The following is a 19,890-nucleotide window of genomic DNA, read 5'->3' as shown; positions in this document are numbered from 1 at the left end:
TGATTGATTTGAACGATGCACGCAATCTAAGAAAAATAAGGGAGTGTATTTCTCTAGATTATGGCAAGTTTGCATTTTGTCAGGGTTGAGAGCAAAGGTTATTAACTTTCTTTTTACACTTTACAAGGAACATTAAGAACACTGCATAAGGATACTTCTAATTATCATATCAAACTAAAAAGATACATAACCTTCAGGGTATCTGCTATTTTTTAATGATAACGACTATATAGTCCATATGAAAATTACATGTAGCTTAGAAAGAAGGCAAAAAAAAAAGGCTTAGGTTATCATTTTAAGGATGTTTAGCATAATTTAATATAGCCTGAGTTTATTTCAAAATGAATATATAGAGCGCAGGCACTTTTTTAATGAATTAATCAACTAATGAAAGCTATTATTCCTTGCACTCTGTTTAATTTTATATATAAAAACAAAAATCCCCACTCAACAACTTGCAGTAAAATGCTACTCTGTCTATTCCAATGGTGAAATAATTGAAATGTTATCTTCAGAATAACAGCCACAAAATACAGTCTGCAACAGTGACGCCTGCTACTAAAGTATTTGATTTTTCTCTGGCCATAGGGCTAGGAAATTGCAGGCACTAGGAAAGAGTCTTCAAATTTTCTTCACTATTTTTTAATTGAGTGCTGAAGTATTTTATAAAATCTGTTTTCTTAAACTCTCACAGTGAGTGATTAAAAGGTATCATTTTTAAGAACTTTACAGCAAATAAATCCTTTTCAGCAGGAGAAAGCCTCTGGCTTTAACATATTTTTATAGCAGTATTTCTCCAAATTATTTGGACTTTTTCTGTTCTACTTATTGAGAAACATCTGTCTCACCTCCTTGTTTCAAAGTACTAAATTGCAGTAAGGGATCTCCAAACTTTTTAAGCGTTATTTCCCTGTAAGCAATTGCTGTTGTTGTCATGAGACGCTACATAAAAAATTGAAACTCCAGTTAAAGACCATAGAAGCAGCTATATATTAAAATATGTTACATGGATTTGAACTAACTATAAATCACTTTAATTTCTTTTTTATTTCACTGAAATATTTATTGATTCCTTCTTTTACCTGTATTTTAGCAACGCTTCAGGAATCTTAAGAGTTCATCACTCACATCAGTAGAACAAGCCCCTTCAGGGCACTAATCTCTTCTTCAGACAGTTTCCTCATATGCAGTTCCTCTGATTAACTTTTAAGATTTATATTCATTCACTAGAAATAGGTAGCAGTCAAACTTCTCAGATCACTGATAGAAATCTCACATGCTGTCATAGTTTACAGCAGTCATTAAGGGGAAAAGGGCTGTTTTCCTTCCAGCCACACAAATCACAAGAGGTGGCTTCCCTCATTTCTCCTGACACAAGTTTATTAATTAAGAACTCCTGAAGTTCACTAGACAATCACTAGTATTCTTCCTTTTTCTTTCAGGGGGACTGAAGACAGAATATGACCTAAAACCAATTCTTTCAAAAGCACACGTATTGACGTATAGGGACCCACGGAGACAAACTCAGATTTAAATCCGGATCCTAGTTTTAAAATTTGAGGGTTTAAATTCACCCATGATTCAGTGAGACCCTCACTCTAAAACATACCATATATCTGTATAATATAACCACCATATTTTAACCACCCTATATCTGAAAAGTATTTTTTTAATTTCATGAAAATCTACATTTTGTCCTTGTCATTTTAATGTATGTAGCTCAGATGCCAATAAAGTAATTATATTTACAGCCAACTACAATGTGTACCAGCAGTCTGATACAGTGGAAAAATGTATATAATATCTGACAGATAAAAGAGCAACCCCTATTTCTTTTCATTCATGGTGGTATTCTCATCCCTGACCAGAAGCCCAATCAGATAGATGATTTTTATAGCATGCCTTGAAGCTACTTGGTACCAAAAGGAGGTGGAAAGAGGAGGAAATTCCAGATCTTAAGCATGTGCCGCTTTTTTGCATTAAAATTCTTTGTTAGTTGACTAGTGCAGCAAAATCACACCCAGTAGTCATTTATTGAACATTGTGGTCACTTTCAGCCTTACAGATTAGGCTCTGCTAACCCTAAAGTTAATGACATCACAAGCCAAAAAACCTTTATCAAAGAGCACTGCTGTACAATATGAATTTGCCAGAGTCATTTCCAGAGGAATTCTTCTTTTTTCCTGCCAAAACAGTAACACAGAATGTCTTTAGTACCTTTGAACGGCAAATTTTACAATTCATAGTTCAGTTACTGCTGCTGCACGTTTAAGCAGGTATTGGGAGCACCTCCAGGGTCATTGTTAGAGGAAAAGAAATGGAAGAAGTTTAAGGATTGCTGTTTACTACCATCCTGTTGGGCACCGAAGGGCAGTCACCAGCAGCGGCAGTCTTTGCATTATTCTTGTGAAGTCCTAGTCAAGACCTACTTAACCTGTTTCTCTTTCAGTTCCTGCAGAGAAGTAACGACACTGTCATTGCTACAATGCTTCTTGGCCAACTGTTGAATAAGGCTTCTGCTAGAACCACAATTTCCAGTTGTATCAGAGAGGAAAACTTGCTTCAGCATAAATCATAAACCCAATAAAAACTTAGATGCTAAGCAAAGCTTAATTAAGTGCTGCAAATGGGAGCAATGCAAATGGAAGTAGGAGAAAATTTGCGAAACCTCTGGTTGTCAGACTTACTTAGAAGGACTTTCATGATTAAATGTGAAATTTACAGGTTTTAGAAGAAGCTCTGCTGCTATTTCCATTAACGGTAAAGCTAAGGCTTTTTAGAACTTGAGTTCTGAGGTATGTATCTTTGATAAAGTTTGTTTATGTCCTAGGACTATGGGCTTCAACTGAATTGTATATAGTACTAACATATTTGCAGCCCGGCTCCAAGATATAAAGCTAAGCAAAACACATATTAGAAATATCCAAGAAAACATGAAAAGCATCTTGCACATACATTAAATACATCCACAATAAATACATCCAACTTGCTTAGGGCTAGAGCAAGAGAGAGATGGAGTGGGCCACGAGGCACATTTTCTGCCATCATTTTCTTCTCCTGGAAGATATCAGCTATTTACTACAGATGATTGGTAAAATATTGCACCTCGGACTGTTTCTTAGCAGTGAAAGACTGAGACTGACTGAGATTGTTTTTAATAATTAGTCATCTCCTGAACGGAAACTCTTCCACATGTACTAGTAAAGCTTCTGGATGCCTTATGTATGTGCTACACGTTTACTACAAAATGAAAACAGTGGACTGTGACATTCTGATTTTAGCAAAATACAAGTAACAGCAGGAATACATTTTCATAATTTAATTTTCTAAGGAGAAAAGAAGATAACTTGCCAAACAGTTTCAAGGACAGAAATGCTTTTAAGTTGCAACAGTAAAAAATTAAGTGAAGGATTTAGATTTCTATGCATAAGTGGACATAAGTGAACATAATTGGAGTTGCAGCAAAAATCCTGCATCTGCACATCACACAGAGAGAGGAAACACTTATAATTCCCCAGGTCTGGAGCCTGAATAGAGGGAAATATTGCTTCCAATAATCAGCACAGAACAGAATCTGTGATGCTGGTGCCATGAGCAAAAAGAACATCAAAGTGAACTTGATATACCTGCCTATCATTTGTATTTTCTACAGTTAGCATCCAGTTATATAACTGTTGAAGAGGTGAATTATCTGAGTTGATGATTTTCTACTCCACAGATAAAGACAGAGTTTGTATGCAGAAGTGCCAACAGCTTAGATGTAGCATTGTGCAGTTTTCCTGAGATACGGAGCAGTGTTGGGCATGTCTTACGCACTCCGGTGCCTGCCAGATGGCGTAGGGTCAGTATCGAACTAATGCTAATACGACAGCTAGATCCAGGCTAACTCTCTGTGGAAACACTACGTTATCAGTTCACTATATTTCATCAACCTATTTTTGTATGTCGCGTGTCAGTCAGTATAGCAATTCTACTGTATAGACACTTACAAAGCATGACTACTCCTTTCCTAACACAGACGTACTTCTTCTGGGTTTACCATCAGTAACTCTCGAATTCTTTCTTTGGATGATAGTCTAGCATGAAACCACTCCTGTCTGCTCCGAGACATGGAAAAGAAAAGGCGGGATCTCTTTGTCCTTTGCTGAATTTAATGAAAGTACATGGTGGCAGACAAAACTCTGAGGCTGTGGTTTGTAACATAACCCTCTATTTACAAACATGTAGCAGAAATAACTCTGGCAAAACAGAACACACTCTTATTCATTAATCCCTACACCCAATCAAAAGCACAGAAAGACTTGTCGCTTCCAGTCCTTAAATCACCCTGAGAAAATACTATTCGTATTAAAAAGATGTTCCTCAATGTTTCATGTGTATCCATGAACACTGTCAGATTAACGTCATCTCAGCAGTGAAAAAGCAAGATCAAATCTATCTATCTCTGAAAATGTAGCATAGTCAATAAGCTCACCCTTTAGAAAAAGCCATGTGTGTTTTAAACAAGAAGGAAAAAATGCTCCCGCAAAAAGGAAGGAAGAGGGGGGAGGGAAGGAAAAGTGGGAAGGGGGAGAGGAAGAGGAGGAAAGGAAGAGGAGAGAAGAGAAGGAGAAGGAAAGGGAAAATGTGACAAAAATCTGAATGGAAAGCATTTTTTACTTTTTTTCCATAAGCCTAGGTATCCTGCATACTCTAATAAATGGATTTTAATCATAATTTAATACATCACAAACTACAAATTAGCCTCAGACATTAGAATTTCTCACATCAATCCATTCGACGAGGCCATTAGTACAGAAAAACGCCTCAGAAGGCAATCCACTCACACAGGGAGACAAATTATCCCGTAACAACATTCACAGAGCAAAGCTATTACAACGTAACTATCTACTGTGTAATACAAGAACTTACAAAAAAATAACAGAAAAGATAGCAGTATCAGTACAATAATGACTTCTAGTAAGGATTTTTTAATTGCATATTTACTATCTCAATATATTTCTCAATTTAAAAAAATAAAAACCAAAAAAAATACAAAAAAATGCCCAAAGGAACTAATCCACACCAGTGACTAATATCTTATATAAAAAACTGCTCTGAAATACACTAATCATGCTATTTATTTCTAATCTACGAAATACTAGAAAGAACAGCTCAATTTTAAAAAGCCTACTGTCTCCCCATATCCTTCTTTGCAATGAAATGTCAAATGTAATATTCTAAGAAGCAGAATTTTTCTCTGAATCAAGATATCACCAATTGTATAGGCAAGTGCTGAGATCCTGAGGTTTAACAAGACAGTACTAGGACTATTCCGAATTCATCTTTTGAGCATGATGCCTTCATTAGATGATCCTCCACTTAATGTAGTGAACATGTTCAAGCCCTGATAAGGTCTAACTCTACACCCTAATATAGGCCTATATTCCTAAGCCCACAACCCCTTCGATAATGAGCTGATGCAGTACATTTTTAAAGTTGAAAAATATCCGTTAGAAAACGTCATGAAATATACTGAAATAATTCCAGTCATCCCAGGCCTTGGACTAGATCTCCCCTCCTCCACATCGGTACTGATCTAGAGAACAACTCAAACACAGGACTAACTGTAAGCATCTCATGAATTAACTATGATTAAAGCATGGAGTTTTTCACATGCTGCGTAAAGCACAAACGAAACTAGGTACATGCTGAAGTGTTTTGCTGAACCAAGGCTTAGGTTATGAGCCTGTTCCTGAAAGTACTGTTGTTTGATAAAAATTCCGAAGTTCTTACTCTAGATCTCTAATATCTACGTACTTATTTTATATCCGAGTAGCACCATTAACCTAAACGGGATCACAAGACTCTATCTGCTTATTATGAGAATAAGACTATGAAGGATTAGGGCTACCGATACCTTAGTTGCAGAAATGTAACTGCTCAACTAGTCATAAAACAAGTTTCCTTAATATTAACATTTTAATTTGGGTTTCAAGATTAACAGCTGATATAAGAAGTGTTCTCCAGAACAAATCACTGGTTTTAAAATAGTCCACTCTTTTTCTTTTGAATAAGTTGTGTTTATTTTTCATGTGTTAACCTCTTATTTTAAAAGATAAGCATAAAAGCTGATTATTTTGCAAACATAAGGTATTAGTTTTGATGTATAAACAGCAAGATGACTAACAAAACAGAACATCTCAAAATGCTTGGTTTTATGAGGACTTCAACAAAAGAATTCCTTCCTATATTTTTCTAGCAGCTACAGATGCTAAGGACACCAAATGTTCCTTGTGTCAGGCACTGGAAAAAGCGGAGCAGATTAAGGACAAGACCTTTGCTGTTACAGTAAATGTGTCAAAATGGGGGCCTGTTACTAAATAAAATACTTTTAAACCAATACTTCTCCAGAACTCCATAATAACTAATTCCCACTGAGCAGAGAAAAGGACAGAAGGAACATCAGTGCTTAGCAGAAAAGCATCAGTATGACATCATTGCCTGTCTGCTAGCCAGGAAAGGAAGAGAGGGATTATCTGAATGGTGAACATCTGGATTGTGTATATAAAGGCAATGAAGAATTTTTATACATATTAGTTCCCTGAGTTCCACTGAATTTTTATCTTACAAAGAAACAGTAGTACTATAATATGCTTTTATAATGAAAAGGCAACAGAAATTCCAGTGGTCTGGGTCAGTGTATTAAAAGATATACATACACAGATTTATCATACACTACTACTTTACTACTTTAATTGACAAAAATCAGCAGATACTTGAACTTATAAGTCTTCGTTTTCAAGTTAAAGCAATGTGCTTTGGTAACATCAGTTTCTTCTTTCTGTTAGGGTTTCAGATATAAAAATTGTAACATGCTTCCAATCATACCCAAGTTCAAAATGTAATTAATTCCCCATTCCAGTATTGAAAAGAGCACTTACAGAAAAAGCTGAATTTGAAACTCTTAAGTTTCTTAACAATACTACTCAAACCAAAATTGTATTTCCACATGGTTTCTTTTACAATCCTGAACAAAGTTACTTATCGTTACAATAATGTCACTGCATAAAAAATCCATTTTTCTTTATTCTGGGTTAGAGTATTAGATAAAGAAACATTCTTACCTTGAACCGTTAGAGTTGCTGATGCTTCAGCTTTTCCAACCATATTTTCCGCAACACAAGTATATGAGCCCATATCTCCTGCCATGACTTTCCGGATTTTCAAGGTATGATCATCGCGGATTTCATATCTTTAAATATACAAAATAATAAATAATGACTACTATAGGAATAAGATAAAACTTTGTACAATTTCTGTAAAATGTAGGAATACTGTGTTTTTGCTTTAAAATATTTCCATTTATATGCTTCCTTGCAAAATAAAAATCTTTATAAAATACTACAAATTGAAAATGTAAAAATCAAAATTTCAAATCAAAAAATATGCAAATATTTGAAAATCTCATTCTGATTTCATTTGCAAAGTGTGAATCAGTTTCACTGACCTCAACAGAAGTTCACTGGTGTAATACAGACGTAAAGCTCTAACATAGAATTTTTTTATCATTATAACTCTTTTAACAGGTAAAATTAATAATATTTACTATTCTTCCTAAAATTTTCCATCCGAATCTATCAATTTGTTACACATGGTTGAAAAGAAACCATTGTTCTCAAGAAGATAACTCAAGAACTGCTTCAAGTCAAGATAAATCACAACTCGTGCAATCATTTTTTAAAGAAATGAGGTGGCCTTATACTATTTCCTCTCCTTTCATCACCTTTTTTCTCTTCTTTGTATAATACAGTCAATGTGTTTCTCTTCAAGGAAAGTAGATTTTCCTCTTAAAAATGCAATAGTTTTTATTAAAGCTATAGTCTAGATTAACAGGAAACTAGATTTGGATGACAGGTACCAACTGTTAGTGTTTCTTCTTTCAGCCCCTCAGACTCCCAACAGCTTTTTCACTGATGATTGGGAATTTAAACAAAATGAAGAAATAATCTATCACAGAAAGCACTTCTTATTAAAAAGGTGTTTTACTTTTTACTCTGAATTAGAGCAAGGACAGAGAAAAAGTAAACTGGAGACTTAATAACAAAAAACATATGCTCCACCAGCAGCTTTGTACATTAACATACTACATTTTACATCATTTGCAATTCTTATATATACTTCTTGATGTTGTAACCTAATTTATTATCTAATATACATTCTTTGAAAGTTTTAATAATTACAGTAGACTCTTTAAGTGAAGAATTAATCTATGCCAGCTATTACTGACTGAACTTAGAACTTTTTTTGTTGTAATTGTTCTGTATTTTCATGACAAATGCCTGAACACAAGCGCTTCCTAAGTATTAGTATAATTTATAACTGCAATAGCGCACCACGGAAATTAGAAATGTCTTATTAGATCAGCCCGGCCTCCTCCACTGAAGTGAAAGAGTTGCTAGCTGTCAGATGTCAAAATGCTACATTATATACTGAACTGGATCTTATCACAGAGATAGCTGCATTTACTGCACCTTGTTTTTGGCAATTCCCCATCATCTTTCCTCCATCTTACTGTCGGGACTGGGTCACCTCTTGCCTCACATTTAAACTCAGCACTGTCATCCACAGTTACAGCCAAATTACTTGGTCTCTTCACAAAAGATGGTCTTTCTAAAAGAAAAGAAAAGAAAAGAAAAGAAAAAGAGGGGATTAGAACTACAAATCCAGCAGTTCTGTGCCTGAATTGCTATTTTCCCAGACCTCCTGTTTCTAGGGCAATGAGAGCAGCAGCGTGAATGTGATGGAGGCATTTGTGCCAATGCTCCTTTAGCTCCTGACCCCAGGACAAGTGCTCTCGGCCTGGAGGCAGAAGGTCCACAGCCCTGCAGGTGGCTGGTGCTACGACCATCAGCACAGGGGCACACAGCCTCAGTGGCAGCTCAGGATCCACACATCAGCTTCCTAACTTCTCACATATCATCATATTAAATATCGCTAAAAGAAAATACAACTTGCACAGAAAATCTAAGCACATACCAATCCTCAAACAGAAGCAGACTTGCTGCAAGGCCCCGGAATAACGATTGCCCACCTGCTGTGCTGCTTCCAAAGACAGAAGGCACAAACTACACATTGTCTCACTGCATGTCTAAGCCCAGCACAGCACCTCTGTGAGAGTGCTTGCAGGTGTCAGTAGCAACTAGTGTATGAGGCAATCATCTCAAATGCTTTGTTACAACATTTTCTTTCACTAGCACACAGAGGGTAAAACAAGCCAAAAAACCCCACAATGTCGTCTTTGTAATTCTTGTTCCTGAAAATTGCTGTTATCCCTGAATCACATCGTAGGGCATGGATGACCCCAGCCCTGGCTCACCAGAGTCAGATTAATTACTGCATACTTTTTCGGAGGCTTTCTGAAACAATATAGGATCTCAGTACAGGCTATGTATTTCTGGCAAACCCACTGCCAGTTGGAAATTTCAGGGAAGGCATCAATACACTTTTCTACGTAGACATAATAACAGGGTCCATAGCTTTAAGATGCTAGGATATTAATAGAGTTTCACTCCAGACTGAAATGCAATGCAGTTTGCACATGCACAAGGAATAAAATGTTGTTAACAATTAGAGGGATACGCCAGGAAGGATCACCCATCTAGAAAGACAGCATCTGATGACAAAAGGATGTCCATGTTTTATAATCTATAAAAGAACAGGAAAGGTTTAACAAGGGAGTGCTGTACAGTTTCCTTTGCCTAAGGCAGATGATCTTGCTGCCTATAAAGCTGCAAAAGCTCTGAGGGAGTTGAGAAGACAGCTGCACGTTTTGACTTGCATATACTAAAGAGAGAAATATCATCTCCCTGGAACTGGAAGAGTCTCAAGCCATTGGCACAGTCAGGAACTGAATACCCCAAAACGTGCCATAAGTTTCTCTTAGGAGTACAAAACAACTGGACAGAAGGATAAAGAGACAATCCCATATTCTTTGTGTCTGCTGTCTGTCTCAGGTTTGACAAGGCTGGTTTGCAATATCACTTTGGCTTTGCAAACAGATTTAGAGATTCAGTACGAAAAAACCTTACTGAATGGTTCAGAAAGGACTGAAATGGAAGTGAGGACTAAACAAAGCCCTGTAAAAGAACTGCCTTCATTTCTGAGGATGTCTAGACCGACTGGACACTCACGTTAAAAGAAAATTTGCCTATGTCTGCAATGTTAGACAAGTAATGTCAGATAAAACAACAAGTTGACCTTTAAGCTGTCAGACCTAGGTTAGGTTCATCTTTAAGAAATGAGAAATAAAACATCAGCCTATAGAAATGAATCTAATTGTGAATTAAAAAACACATATATAAACATCTTAACCTCTCCTATTTTCTTGTAGGCGCAATAAGCATAAAATCCGTATCCAGGATGAAATATTCCAGATTAAACATCAGTGTAAGAATAGTTTTGAGAAGAATATTCAACTAAATTATGCAAGAGAAAAAGAACTGTTCTGGTAAGGCCAAGACTGCTATGCAACACCAAAAAAATGCAAGAGGCATATAGTTTTTAGATCATTTTCCTAAAAGAAGAGTAATAGTCCAACAAGAGTTTTCCTCAGCCCATTCATACTCCTCTTATTTAAACACATAAATGGATAAGGGAAATCAGCACCAATGCTAGCGTAAGTATTTATCTCTGTCACACAATTATTTGGTAAATAAAAGGGAAGCTTAGCAAGGATCACTTCGAAACTTTCTAATATTATGGTTTCTGGCATTTAATCCTCCTCCCCCCCCCCCCCAATCTAAAGTAGAGACATAAAAGCAAAAGTTCAACTTTCAAATAACCACAAACCATAAACAGAAGACTTATGTTGAATGATATTAATGTATGAAGTCAGCAAGCTTCTCAGTCTAAGACAGCCCTGAGTTGAAAGAATAAAGTGTATTAAAGACTGCTAGACATAGACTGATAAGACATTCAAAGCTTTACATTCCTGTTAAAAAAAAAAAAAAAACTTACTTGTTTCTCCAGGCTGAAAATCAGAAATACATTTGAAGAGAAAACCAGACGTAGAAAAAGAAGGCAAAGCAAGCCATCTCTTTGTAATGAATCCCTCTTACAAGTTTTCAGTAAGAGAATCAAAGTAATACTTTCCAACATGGATTACACAGCAATCCTTGTTATGATTCTTTGCTTAGGAGTAGAGTGTACTGATGGATAGTTAACCAGATCAATTAAACAAGAGCTTAGTGTCAGAACTATTGCCATGAAATGCCTTTAACTCTATATTTTGCTTGGAATTTCTAAATCAATTTGACAATAAATTTCTCCTCCAACTGCCTTGAAGTGTCTACAAATAAAAATAAAAACTAAAAGAAACAATATGGCAGATCACAGGAAGTCTTGCTTAGCTTCTAAGAAGTTACTGCACTATCTCGCTGGATGCTGGTAAGTTTTCAGCAACTTTAACATAACATATGTTCTCATCTTGCTAAGAAAAACGCTGATTCATATACAACTCTGATCAGGACTTCAAGTTGCCTGCACCTCGATTCTAAAAACACTGAAGACAGCTGAAAGTGCCAAAGACTGAGAAGTCAGGTCTTAGATCTGAATTAAAAAAAAAAAAAAATAGAGCAAGAGCCAGGATAACTGCCGTAGCACTGGAATCAAAACCAGAGAGCTCAAATTTCTCAGTTTGGAAAGTCCTATGATGATAAAACTTCTGTTCCTTCTGCAAACAGAATTAAGCTACCTCAAGCATTCCCTACTTTGAAGTAACACCAGATGCAATCTGAATGAAAACTATCAAAATTGTATCTACAGAGATCTGAAGATAGTCTGAGATTTTGTGCTGGAACTATAACTTCTTTTCTGCAATGGTAACAAAAAATATAATTTTCAACTATGTTATCTTGAATGAAAATCTATTTTTAAGGATCATTAGGATGATTTGAACAAGGAGACCTGTTGTATCTTCGTAGCACTCAGCCCATGCTACTATAACTTAAAAGATAATTGTTTAGAATAAAAATTTAGAGTAATTCTGTTTTTCTTCAATGAGAGGGAAATATTAAGGGCCTGCTTCATGATGTTAATTTTTCCTCTGTTATTTTTATTGTTCTGATGCAGTTAGTGAGCACTGGAATTATTTTCAGTTTGAAAGCCCAGTTGAAAGTGAGTTCTGATAGCAAGAACATTCCAAGGTGGGCTGCAAAGCCATGAATCATCACCCATTTGCTAGAACACAACTGTGACAAGAACACTTTCAATACAAACACCGAAAAGGAAGCAGAGGACAATGATCCTTAACAGAAAGTTTCCTAGGAACATGAAAGTTGGACATTTTCATTTTCACAGACATTATCTTTAGCAGACTCTTAAAAGTAGAGTTCTTACCCAAAACAGTGAGCTCCGCCACTTCACTTTCTCGCTCTCCAACCATGTTTGTTCCAACACAAACATACTTGCCAGCATCATTCTTTCTTGTGTATGTGATCATAAGCTTTCCTCCTCTGATCTAGGAAAATCAAGGTTATATTTATTAACTTGAAAAAGGCCTTTTTGTTACAGATAATGAAAAAAAACGAGTGAGCAGCGATTTTTCAAATCATTAAAAAAGAAAAAAAAAACCCAAACTTGCTACTAACTTAGTTTTCTTATGCAAAAAACTTGCTTATGAAAGTATTGGTTTTACAACTTGCTTTTAAGTTTCTCAGATTTGTACCCCTTTTACTCTTTTCTAATTTCTCTCTACCGTAATACTGGCTCTTCAACATTCTGTTTAATGCTCACTGGCCAGAAGCACTATACTTCTTTTATGAGCACTACTGTATTTTGATATAATTAGACAGAGTACTAAAAATTAGCACTGAATATAAATCCTATTTTCACATCAAGTGTTACAGTGACTTTTTCTTGATAAGAAATGTATGCATTATCCTACTGTGGGTCAAGTTTACTATTCTGAATGAATTTTGCTCTTGTTTTTGTTTTCATTTTCATTCCTAAAGGAAACAATGGAAATTTTTTACCTTTTAGCTCTTCACCTTTAAATAAACAGTTTCACAGGAAGATAAGCAGTTGGGCAGAAACAATTAAATCCTTATTGAGAAATGAATTAATAATGTTCTGCTCTCAACTCTTAATTCAGTTCTTTGGAAGATAATGGAATCCCAATAGCCCCAAAATTAGACCACATATTTCCCCTTTGTGATTCCAAATTTTATTACTTTATTTAAAAATATATGAAAAACATATGAAAAAAATTGATCTCCCTTTAAAAACATTTATTCTCTCCCTTGTTTTCCAAAATAGTTGAAAAGTTTCAAAGTCCACCAAAATGCAGTGAAATTGAATAGGCAACTGAATACATACCATGTTTACTGCAATTATGCTAAAATATTATTTAATTATATTAATTACATTTTTAAGTGAACTTAGACTTATGACTCCAATCACATATGATAACCACTGAAGTTCAAGACATGGGTGGAATGAAAAAATAAAGCTACATTAAAGCGTCTACTGTGGTCAGTGACAAGAAGGAGAACGTTCTCAATATGAGGCATTTTGCTCAGGTTGCCTGTAGCTAGAAATCTATCCCTGAAAATTTGACATCTTGAGCAGTGTTGGGGTCCTTATTATCATTGTAAGATGCATGCACACAAAGATGACAGTCAGTTATTGAGATAAATGAACATGCACTTGTAATGTAGATAGAGTTGCACACAAATCTCATTCTTTTGCCATAGAGTTGCACACAAATCTCATTCTTTTGCCTTCGGCACTCATTGTTTGAGAACAAAAAAGGTATGTCTTTTATCACCCAGAAATCTAGCAGTGCTGAAATTTCATGGGGATGTGAGGCATGAAGAATGGAAAAAAATAAAGGTGACCTGCAAATACATTTGCTACAAGCAGCTAAGTGCATTTTTAGATTGTTGATTGCCTCAAATGGTAAGCATGAGAAGAGAATGCAACATGTAACTAGAAATCTATTTCTATTTATTCTTGCTTTACACTTCCCTAAATCACAGAAAGTTATTTATTTTCAATTAATGTATGTAAAGGATTTTTAAAAACAATTTTATAAAAATTTCTATGTGCATTTTGTGGTACTTAAATAAATACATCTAGATATAGGTACAAAAATGTATACATGTGTATCAGTACTGGAGTGCACGGGATTTAACATAAAAGTATATTTGCAGGTCACAAGAGTTACTGAATTACCTGATGATTTCAAACCCATATAGCTGAAAGTTGCGATTTTCATACGCATCTTAAGAGCTTACGCCCCACTGGTGCTCAATAGCACTTGTGCCTCTTTGTGATTTTAGCACTTAAGAAAATCCCATCCAAAGCCTTTACAATGTGGCATAAATGCATATTTTGTACAAATCATAACCTCCAGGAAGAACTATTCTAGGAATGTCTTATAGACCTTATTAGATGTTAAGTGAAGTGCTGTCTTGTATCTACCTGCAATGTCAGATGCTTTATTCATCACAAGTTTAAATCTTCAAAGCTTAGACAGAGGAAAGAACTAAAGCAGAAACATCTGAAACACCTAAAAAATTACTGAAAGGTGCTCCTCTTCCAAGTTATTTAGAGATTTACATCAGGAAGGAGAGACAGTGGCAGTATTCTCATTCATGCCCTGCATAAACCTACAGAGTCTCTCTTCCTAGCCTCACGGCTGTCATGGTCTTTGAGACACAACTTTCAAAGACACAATACGGCTAGTGAAGGTAGTTACTGTTCCAAGGCGGAATTCAGAATGCATTCTGTTTTTTTTTTTCTGACGGTTTTTTATTTGTTGATTTTTTTTTTTCCTTAAAGCAGTAGAAGGCTTAGAACTTTAGCCAGCATGATGGCTATGGGGGTATAATAACATTTCAATTAAAATGTGTACGTAAAATGTGGAATTATATATATCTGCAACTGTGCATTCATAGATGGCTAAAAGAAAAAGTGTACTTCCTCTGTTGGTTCACTACCCAAGTTTTCCACTAATTTTTAACAATCATCTACCCACCATCTGAGTAAGAGTGATGAAGCCTTTCTATATATTAATAAGGTATTGCAAATCAAATCTGTAGCTATGACAAATCCATACGCAGTCTGCCATGTTTTCTCTCAACAGGAAATCCTACAGATACCTACGAACTACAGATAATTGTTTTAACTAACAGAAAGTACACAATGAAATACACACGTGCATTTTTGTAGGCATTTGTAAGAAATTAGCGCTACATTAAAACTCATTTCCTTGTCTTACTAAGCTGTAAGTTCATATCCAGGATTTAGAGCAGCAAAGAGCCAAATCACCTTTGGAGGTAGGATCTGAAATGATGCAAATTAAAACTATTTATAATGTGTGGACACTTAGCAGTCACCAGGAGTCTTAATTTGAGTGTTTTGGCTCTTCCTTTCATATTTGTGTCCCTGCCTGAACACATCAGCTGCACTTTATAGTAGCAAATGATAGTATTTCACACTGAAAAAGTGGCAGATTGTGTAATATTTCATCCCAAACTACCACAAGAGTTATTATCATATTAAACTCAAAGATAATTTTTTCCTAGTAAACAAGATACACCAAACTCTTCTATTACACCTCTGATAGATATCACATACCATGGGAAAAGAACTCTGCTTTGCTATTTGCCAAAGCTTTAAGTCTAATTCGGAAGTTGGTATCATGTTTCATTTACACAGAAACAATGTTAAGGCATTTTTTGACTTTTTATATCTCCTCCGGATTTTGTTCTGTTCCGCATCTACCAATAAACTTATGAGGGCTGTGTGAGCAGAGAATGAAAATAGTACTCAATGCTGATAAGAGAAACATTGTGACAAGCAGTTCACAGCAGCTGCTTGTAACACATAGGGATTGTTGCATATATGTCAATAGAACATAGGAAAGCATGGTGATTTATAAAGATTCCTTGAAAGCGATTTTCTATGACTTGGTTGGCCATATTTTGCTACTCACGAGCAAACTGTTCATTCAGGCAAGCCCAATTCATTTATTTCTTTCAACAACAGTAAGACGTGTTCCTACAGAAAACTTGAGGCAGTCAACTAGGCCTAGAATAGAAAATTATGACCACCACCAGGAAAAAATCATATACAAATAAAGGATCAAATTTCTCTTTCAATAAACGAAATCCATAAAAACTTACCTAGGGGTTCTACAACATACCACCCAGTGTTCATATAGCTGTACACACATATACTTATCCTAAGACCATATTTTTTATATTTGAGTGAGTGTTTGTAAATTTTTGTATGTACAAATCATATATTACAAATATTTTTAAATATGTGGATGATTCATGTACTTTTCACAGAAATGTGACATGGAATATGAAAAAGACAGAAGACATGAGAAAAATTTTTGTGAAGTCCAAATATAAATATCACTGGCATCTTCTCATTTAATTTATTTTAACTCCTAGCTTCACGGCAAAATAATTCTAAAGCATGCCTAAATCCATAAGGAAATGAAATTCAGACTGAGGAGTTAAACACTGACCCCTGTTCATGTAACCTCAGCTCTGTATATGCAATATCATAATATTCACATATATATAATATCACATATTATTTAGAAGGAAAATGTGATGGGCACGTGATATTAACCTGTCAGACACGGTCTGTACCTTAAAAGTGTACCACTTAATTATAAATGGCAATACAATGATTAAAGAACAGTGAATACAGGTAATTGTAATTAATGGTTTCATCAGGGGTAGATACAACTGAAGTGGCGTGCTTTTATTTCTTACCTGGGAAACACAGACTTTGCCCATTTCTCTCTGTGTGGCCAAAAACAGATGAGTATATCCATTTTATTACCTACCTTTGCATCATTGATTGTACGGAATGGCAGGTCAGCAATAGAAAACAAGTTTGAAGTTTTAAAGGAGTTTGGAAAAAGACAGAATAAACATATACCTAGCGTAAAATTTTATTTAAAAACATGCATATTGTTCCAAACTTTGTGAATCCCATGAAGCTTTTCCTACTCATTACAATTTATTTAAAGAGTAGACACTAGACATAAAAAAAAATGTTGGAATAACTCTTCAACAACGATTAAAATTTGTTCTTGTTCACTAACGTTGAGAAAGATGAGTCTTCTCCATTTTTGGTCCAATTTTATCAGACCTAATGAAGTTACGTGTTGCCTTCCTCAGCTCAAACACATACAAAATTCTATTTTAGAAAACTTTAAAAGATATTTTCAATTGGCCTTTCTTTACCATAAACCTGCCACGACAAAATGTAGGTCACTTCACTTCCCACTACCACGCAGATCAACAAAACAGTCTTACAATGATGACAGGCCTGAAAGTAGCGTTTATAGTGAATAGTGCCAAATGCATAGAAAGACAGTGCTACTTAAAAAGAAAAAGATTTAAGTAGATATATTAACAATAGATCCAAGCTGCTGCTTTTGGCACCCCTGTCAATCTGGCCAGGACATGTGAGACTCAGAATCAAATACAATTCTGCTCATGAGAAAGTCTTAGTGCTTCTTACGGCCTCTTCTTTAAAGACTGAATCTACAAGAAGATTGATATCAACAAGTGTGTTAAGGGTTTGCCGTGCCCTAAATTGTTTGGTGACTTCAGAGGAAGCTGAAGGTGATTTAGCACTTGGCATTATCACAAGACACCAAGTATCAGAATTATCAAGCATCTGATACTTCCTCCAATAAACAAGACAGTGGGAACAGCCAAGACGTAGGTAGCATGTCATAAATGATCTTCAGGAAAGAAAAATCCGTATCTTAGCATAGACAGTTTTCAAAAATTTAACATGATAACAATTCAAAACTTACTTTCTACAAACATTTGGCTTTTGTTAATCACAAAGGAAGATTCAATTCAAAATAGCCCATATTGGCTCACATTCTCACATAAATCAGAACTAATTTCTGAACAGACAGCTATGTTTATATGAAAATATTTGAACCAGGAAAATACTTTCCTGTATCATTTACACAGCTATAATACAAAATATTTATTATGTAGTACTTCCTTTGTTATTATAAAACAAGATTAAAATCCTCCTACAACAAAAGCTTTTCACGACTACCCCCATGTCCTTAAATCTGCCTTACTGAGATCTAGAAAAAAAAATAGTAGTGACCCCAGGCCTCAGAAACTGCTTTCCACAATAGTATTTACTGTGTTCAGAAAACTTAGTAACCTTAAAACTGATTAGCAACACATAAGCACATCTTTGGGTCAGTAAAAAATCTACGGAGCCAAGCAATCTTTCTGCAACACAGAACACACAACTGAGCATAACTGTCATTGACACCGAGGGGAATGATGTGCAGGTAACTGAGACTAAGATATTTCTGTAAGGCTGTAAATTTGGGCCATTGCACGAATCTATCCTGGACGCGCTGAGGCATACAGAGCTTTCATTGCAATCAGTGATTAAAATCAGAAATAAAAATGAACTTGAATTGAACTCAGTGTCTGGTATGTCTTCATTTCTCTCCCCTTAAGCAAGTCAGATGATTTGAAGTATCTGTTACACAGGATTTTTTTTCAAGCATCACCACCACTAAGTTATTTACACACCTCCAAGGATAAAATCCTAGACCAACTGGGGTTAATTATCCACACAAAATCTCTCAAGTTTTTATTATGTTACCTAAGGTATCATAGATGTAATAGGGAAAAATAAACCTAACAAATCACAAATTTTAAGACGTTTAAAAAAGAGTCTATCTACTAACCACGCAAGAAACAATATAGCCCAAATCTATAACAGCATTTAGCAGGCTATTTCCCACTGAGCATGTTTACATTGCAAAAGACAGATGAAAGGCGATCCTTTAGGGCTGTTCTGAAAAGTCCACGAGAAAGAAGCTAAGTGTGGTTTCAGCTCGGCTCGCCAGAGACCATATGGGCCTATTTACATGACGAGGGCCAGTGATGTAGCATGCTGAAGAGGATGCCTAAACTGTCCAGTGGGGGGAAATACTATTCCAGAGGACTCTGCTGCTGATTTCAAGGGGATCTCAGCTCCTAATTGCCATTGTAGGTACTGACCTGTGTCTTCTTCCTCTTCTAAATCTGGAGTTACGTTGAGTGGATAATGATGCAGATTTAATACAATTCAATATTATATGGCATACTTCCTAATTACAGCATTTGAAAAACATTACAGATTGAGACAGAGACAGAAATTTTTTTGAGACAGATTTTTAGCTTGGTGACTAAGCACTAAAGAACGTATTCAGATGCCCTAAATGCTACCGGTACGACATGCTGAATGCAGAGTTCCAGTTACGCTCTGACAGGTCCAAATGCCCATTTTATTATCCACATCAGTTTGGGGCAAGTCCGGAAGCTACAGTGATATAAAATTACTGCCTGTGAACAATTAGACCTAAAAGACACTAAGAAAAGAGAAGCTGTGCAGCATATGTGTCTCCAACAGCAGAATTTTAATTTTCAACTTCAAAGCTTAGAAGCATGGGTGGAAAAATCTTCACTAAGATCTCCAGTCTGACAAAAGACATTTCTCATAGCACAGATCTCTCACTACCATGCTGTCAAAACATGAGATTTTTCAAGGTCCTGATATAGGGTCTTCTAATGGGAACTGGTCTGACAGGGTTCAAGTTATCAAGAGCTTTGAGGTGGAAGTTCACAGGCCTGCAATGAGCTCCTAAAAGAAAATGAAATGCTTTTAAAATAAAAAACTCAGATTTTATAGGACTTAAAACAACAACCACCAAAAAATCTACATTTTTTCTCTTGCTATAAGTCTGTGCAGCAGGTCCCTATTTTCAGCCTTAGTTTCAGTTTGCTGACTTTGCAGCAAATAAATGTTGCTTAGTTACAGCAAATTTTGTGCAGATGCCCCTTGCCTTGA

The 19,890-nt window shown here is 35.6% G+C and overlaps 1 protein-coding gene across 12 annotated transcripts in view; it reads right to left on the bottom strand.

Moving 5' to 3' along the window:
* ROBO1 (roundabout guidance receptor 1) overlaps positions 1 to 19,890 on the bottom strand; it is a 733,077-nt gene that overhangs the window by 74,947 nt on the left and 638,240 nt on the right. For all 12 annotated transcript variants that reach the window (XM_068910680.1, XM_009667915.2, XM_068910696.1 and 9 more), the window contains 3 exons: positions 12,379 to 12,499; positions 8,514 to 8,652; positions 7,107 to 7,234 (listed from right to left, as the gene is read on the bottom strand). In XM_068910680.1, the coding sequence (XP_068766781.1) occupies positions 7,107 to 7,234; positions 8,514 to 8,652; positions 12,379 to 12,499 (388 nt within the window). The remainder of the gene's footprint in view (positions 1 to 7,106; positions 7,235 to 8,513; positions 8,653 to 12,378; positions 12,500 to 19,890) is intronic.

Source organism: Struthio camelus, chromosome 1 (assembly GCF_040807025.1).
Source record: "Struthio camelus isolate bStrCam1 chromosome 1, bStrCam1.hap1, whole genome shotgun sequence".
In the NCBI taxonomy this organism is placed as follows: Eukaryota; Metazoa; Chordata; class Aves; order Struthioniformes; family Struthionidae; genus Struthio; species Struthio camelus.
The sequence above is the reverse complement of the archived record's forward strand: the minus strand, read 5'-3'. Positions and strand labels throughout refer to the sequence as shown.